The 6,127-nt window shown below is 33.5% G+C and overlaps 1 protein-coding gene across 1 annotated transcript; it reads left to right on the top strand.

The window, feature by feature from the left end:
• The first annotated feature begins 2,144 nt into the window (after positions 1-2,144).
• On the top strand, positions 2,145-5,911 carry LOC126733935 (uncharacterized). Its single transcript, XM_050437422.1, has 2 exons — positions 2,145-2,245; positions 5,116-5,911. The coding sequence occupies exon 2, from the start codon at positions 5,116-5,118 to the stop codon at positions 5,659-5,661; it is 546 nt and encodes a 181-aa protein (XP_050293379.1). The 5' UTR covers positions 2,145-2,245; the 3' UTR covers positions 5,662-5,911.
• Positions 5,912-6,127: the final 216 nt, after the last annotated feature.

The following is a 6,127-nucleotide window of genomic DNA, read 5'->3' as shown; positions in this document are numbered from 1 at the left end:
TTTCCACTCCGGTAAGCGATAATATCAGCTATATTAAATACAATATGAAGTAGATTAACCCCGATACAACGCCATCACTTAGAATAAAGACGGACATATAAAATTAATTGTGTTGACAAAGAAAGAGAATCAAAATGTTTGCATAATATTGTCTCAGTAACTTCTTAGTAACTAGCACTGCACAATTAATACTTTATGACATCCCGAAAACCACTATGGGACGTTAAAAAGAAGTTCCCGGGACGATAGAATTACGTATTTGCTACAGCAAAATCATTCGTTGTCGGAGCAACTGCTCAACAATCTTCAATGGTTATTTCGACTTGAATTGTATTTAAAAAACTTTCTACTGATCAAAATTAAGGAAAATTTCTACTGCTCCCAACTGATCAAAGTACGAGCTTCGCTCGTACTTGTTTATAATATCAGAATATTTCTGGGAATATTTGGTTCCTTATCATAAGTTTGTCAAAATCTTCACTTCAATTGTGTTTATAATACAGTCAACTGTAAAAATCAATATTACACCAAAAAATTAAATTATTCCCGCCATTATTTGAATTCATAGGCGGCCTCTGGCGTCAACTTCGATCAACTCTAAATTGAGTGAGAGAGAAACTTAAAGCTCGCTGCATGTCGGTCGTTAATCGTTTGATTAATGGTTGATAGATGGCAGCATCAATATTAGTTTGAGGAATTTATTACGGAATAAACTATATAAATATATGGGGTCAAATCAAAATAATTTGATATGTTTTTTCGTTGCATTATCATTAACGTCAATCTTACGTACAAAAATAATATTTTAAAAAAATATTTTTTCATGCAAAAAGAGATCCAGATTACCCCAATAGTAGAACTCTCCCTAAATTTTTGAAAAATTAAAAAAAAATATATTTTTCAATATTTGGAGAAAACTATTTTGCATCTTTTTCTAAATCCTTTTTTCTTTCATCTTTATTTCTCCCTTTATTATCTCATTGAAATCCTTGCCTCTATTTATTTTTTTTTAAATGTGCCTTTTATCTCCCTTCTCTGTTGCAAAAATTTAGTTCCTTATTTCTATTGCTCTTCTATTCTTGTTTTAATTTAATTTTGTTTTATCTTTGTTTTCCCATTACATCCTCAATCAGTTATTCTTATTCCTTGTATTTTCTATGTCTTCTTTTTATTTTTGGTGTATTGTCTCTTGTCATCCTCCTCTATCTTATATCTTTCCTTTGTTAAATTAAATCTTGGGTTTCTTTTTATAAAGAGTGTTTTTTTAGAGAACTTTCATTTAGCAACACTGTTTTTTATGACAGCCGACCTGACAGTTCTGGGTTATTTTTAGATTAGTTTGGTTTGGCAATTCATCATGAACAGACTCACGCCGGAGCAACGTTTCCAAATTGTTCAAATTTATTTTGAAAGACATGGTTCCATTCAAGAAACACATCGGGCATTACGTGAGTTTTATGGTGCTCATAATCGTCCTTCAGAGAGATTACTTCGAGAAACTGTTGATCTTTTTCGCAATACTTTAAGGTTAGTCGACAATACGCATCCAGTAAAGCCGGGCTCAAACGACTCGTATACTTGACGAATATGCAAATAATTGAATATTTGGCAAGTATACGAGTAAGCAGGTAATTATAATTCACACGACTTGGTAATTGAAGAAATATCAGAGCCAAGGTTACTCGTCAATTTTCAGTTAAAAGTACAAAACGAGCGGGTTTAATTCGTTTGCAGTCATGATGGAAAGTGATACTGACAAAGTTGTTGCTTGTGCTGCGTATGTGGTAATAAGTGGTGCTTACTTAAAATTACAACAAAAAATAAAACAAAAAAATAAGAGGCGATGGTGGATGGTGTCTTTAAATAAAAGTAGAAACAGGTACAAAAATAACTTACTTCTTTATACTTTAAAATAATGAAACTCTACTGTGTGTTTTTTTAGATACAACGCTTCTGACATGTTGCAAGATTTAATCCGCGAACCTTCTGGACAGTTTGAAAATTTTTGTAGGATGTCTGCAGATGACTTCAACTTTTTTTTTAATAAAATTGGTCCACTGAAAAAAGATACGAATATGAGGAAAGTAATCCCCAAGAAAGATTTGTTGTTGCTCTTAGGTTTCTAGCTTCTGGAGAAAGTTTCAAAAGCCTTTCCTATCTCTTCAAGTTCTCAGCACAAACAGTTTTAACGTGCGTATTTGACGTATGTAATGCTTTGATAACTGTTCTACAGGATGAGATAAAGGTAAGTAATTTTCTTCGTAACAATTATATGAATATTTAAATCTTTAATGTCAAACGACAGAGAAAATCTTCAATTTAAATCAAATAAGTAAGATTATTAGGGGTATCGTTATCATACTGAGTCAAGATTGTGTCGGAGCTGGTAACAACCCTTTTGATTGTGTGGTACACTGTTTGGTTTCTGTATGTATTCCTCCTAGTGGAGATGGCTGAGGATCATAAGACATTCCCGGTGAAGTTGGTTGTGAGAATGAAGTTGACTGTGAACCAGAATTCGGTCTAGTCACTGACATAAGCATTTGATCCTGAAGTGGCTGAGAATAGGTGGTTGGTGAAGGTGATTGTGAAGTATAACTTAGAGGGGATGATTATGGAGGGGATATCATGTAATGTGACGGTTTATTTATTTTTATTTATTTATTTATAATACGGGAAAACCCCATTAACTGTAAATTTTACAAAGCAATAATATTTACATAAACAGCTGTCATAATCTAAACCTACTTAAAAAATTAATACTAAAGTAAAAAACACCTATACTACATATACTAAAAACAACCTTAATAATTTATATGCAAGAATGTAAATACAAAATTTTATGCACAATTATGAAGTAAGTAACCTCTTTAGATGCATTAAGGAACTTATGTTAAACACATCAATATTCGAATTGTTTAACAAATTCATATACCTATCCATAGGATTATTAATTCCATAGGATGTTCTGTGGAATGGAATGTTAAAGGTTACATTATGGCGCAACCCGTGATGAGGAACATTAAATCGTATGCGACCCAACATATCAGGGCAATCAATAAGCCTATTAACGATCTTATATATAAAACTAGCACCAGAAATATTACGGCGTTGCGACAGTGTCGGAATAGATAATTGACTTTCAATATAAGAATAGTCATGGTTCTCAACAACAGTTAAAGTTCTATGAGCACAATACCTCAGGAATTTATGTTGAACTCTTTCTAAAGCATCGATATGAATCTGGTGGTATGGAGACCAAACTACAGAGTCAGTACTCCAATATAGTTCTTACTAGGAAGCAATAAACCCTTCTTGTTGAAGAGACTGAGAAATATGAACAATTTCTCATAACAAACCCTAGCAATTTTGATGCTTTTACAGAAATTGAATTAATATGATCAATAAATGTGAGTTTCTCATCAAAAATAACTTTCAAATCCCTAATAGATGCAACATAATTGAATGGCTCATTATTAATGAAGTAACTGGATTGAAACCGGTTGATCCTGCGAGTGAAACTAATAACACAACATTTCTTAACATTTAAATGAAGATTGTTTTGTTCACACCAATTATTTAAGCGATCCATATCTGCTTGTAGTAATTCTTGATCCACAATACTACCAACCACCCTCCAAATACTAAAAAAAGATTTTAAGTCGTCTGCAAACATCAAACACTGACTATACAGGAAACAGTTAACTATATCATTAATAAATAAATTAAATAATAAGGGTGATGTATGCCCTTCCTGAGGGAGACCTGATGTTACGCTGATAGGATCAGAAAGATGTCCACCTGCCCTGACCCTTTGAATACGGCCAGTTAAAGAATTTTTAATCCAACTCACAAAATCAACATGAAACCCTACGGAGATTAGTTTTGACAGAAGAATTTGATGATCAATACGATCAAACGCCTTACTAAAATCGGTGTATATAGAATCAATTTGTTTATGATCCTCTAATTTACTCATAAGATCAGATTGGTAACAGATCAAGTTAGTGGCAGTAGACTTATTCTTGCAAAACCCATGCTGTGAATCTGATATTAAGCCTTTGCATAACCAAGATAGTTGATTAGCTATAAGGCCATCAAAAAGTTTAGGTATTGAAGATTGAATGCAAATACTTCTATAATTATCTATGACATCCCGACGGCCAGCTTACTTAAACATTCCCTCAGGCAATTGGAAATGTGGATGTTTGTAAGGAAGCATTAAATAACAAAGATAAAGGAATGGCAAGAGTACATACACATTTCCTCAAGAGAAAATTCGGAATCCCATCTGGGCCTGCAGTAATCTTGTTAGGGAGTGAGCTAATACCTTCAAATATATCATATGTTAAGATCTTAGTAATGTTTAAATTTAAACCATTAGCGGGACCATTTTGCAGCTGATTATTATCAATACCAGGAGAATAAACAGTTTGGAAAAATTCTTTAAACATGTTTGCAATATCCAAACCACTGGACGCTTGCTTGTCACCATAAAAGAGGGTATTGGGAAGGGTATAATTGGACCTCTTATCATTGATATATTTCCAAAATGATTTAGGGTCATTCTGTAAGCCGGAATCTATCCCTTCAATATATTGTCGGAAGCACAAATCAGACATACGTTTGCATTCAGACCTAAGGCGAGACTGTTGACGTAACTGGTTAATCTTGGCCCGAAATAAAATATAGTCAATATCATGCATGATAGTGACGCGTGTAAATTCATCAGTTACTAGTTGTCCAAACAGCAGACACTGATTTGGTTTTGACTTCTTAGCATTACTGACATTTTTCATAATTTTGTATGCCTCATCGATACGTTGCTCTACTATATCCAAGGGGCTCTTCTTTGAATTTTTGCCTTTAAATGGTTCCTTGAAGGTTTCCTTCTGCAAACGCTCCTTCTCTTCAATAAAAAATGGGGCATTTTCTTGAGTTTCTGAATGAACTTGACTTTGTTTATTAGAAGATTCAGCTTCCTCATAATCATTCGTTGAGTTTTCTCCATCTTTAGTAGTAATAACAATCGCCTCTATTTCCTGAAAAAAAAAATATATTTAAAATTGATATGTTATTTTTTTTAAGTTTTACTATTAATGTAATTTTTTTTAGATGCCTAAAACATCGCAAGAATGGAAAGCAATAGCTTTAGAGTTTAATAAAAAATGGAACTTTCCCCACGGCTTGGGCGCCTTGGATGGGAAACATATAGTTATCCAGTCTCCTATGAATAGTTCATCTGAATTTTATAATTATAAACACAATTTTAGTATAGTTTTAATGGCCTTAGTAGATGCTAATTACTGCTTTACATTTGCTGACATCGGGTGCCAAGGACGAATTGGTGACAGCGGTGTTTTCAGAAATACGATTTTATTTAAGAAATTAGACGCAGGAAACCTAATGATTCCCGAAGATGAGCCACTGCCTATGACAGATATACCCATTCCATATGTATTTGTTGCAGATGATGCGTTTGCATTAGGACCTCATTTAATGAAACCATTTGCAGGAATTTATGAAAAAGGCACCAAAGAAATAATTTTCAATTATCGTTTGTCGCGAGCTAGGCCAATAGTTGAAAACGTTTTTGGGATAATGGAAGCGATATTTAGAGTTTTTGGAAAACCAATGCAACTCGAGCCCGAAAAAGCTTAAAAAATAGTTTTGACTTGTGTTTTGTTACATAATCTTTTAAGAAGAAGCAGATCCTCTACACACGTATATACTCCACCAGGAACTTTTGATACGGAAAGAGATGGACATACTGTTCCAGGATCATAGAGGCAAGACCAAAGGCTGGATTCATCTTTTTTGTCACTTAAAAAAATACCAAGAAAAGCTGGCCGCCAAGCGCAAGACATACGAAATTCATTTTCTGATTATTTTATAAGTGTTGGAAAAATACCATGGCAAGACAATGACTCATAAATATAAATAAAAACACCTACTTACCTCTGTGTTTTCTGTAGTCCTAGGCTTATAAATTCCATGTAAAAAACTTTCCATTTTTTCATAGGCAAACCATACTGGCTTAAAAACTTGAGAAGCTTCACTACCCTTCCTGAAGTAGCTCTTACTTTACTGAATAAGGGCCGAAACGTGGACATTAGTGAATCTTTCT

Source organism: Anthonomus grandis, chromosome 3, assembly GCF_022605725.1.
Source record: "Anthonomus grandis grandis chromosome 3, icAntGran1.3, whole genome shotgun sequence".
Taxonomy (NCBI): Eukaryota; Metazoa; Arthropoda; class Insecta; order Coleoptera; family Curculionidae; genus Anthonomus; species Anthonomus grandis.
The sequence above is the reverse complement of the archived record's forward strand: the minus strand, read 5'-3'. Positions and strand labels throughout refer to the sequence as shown.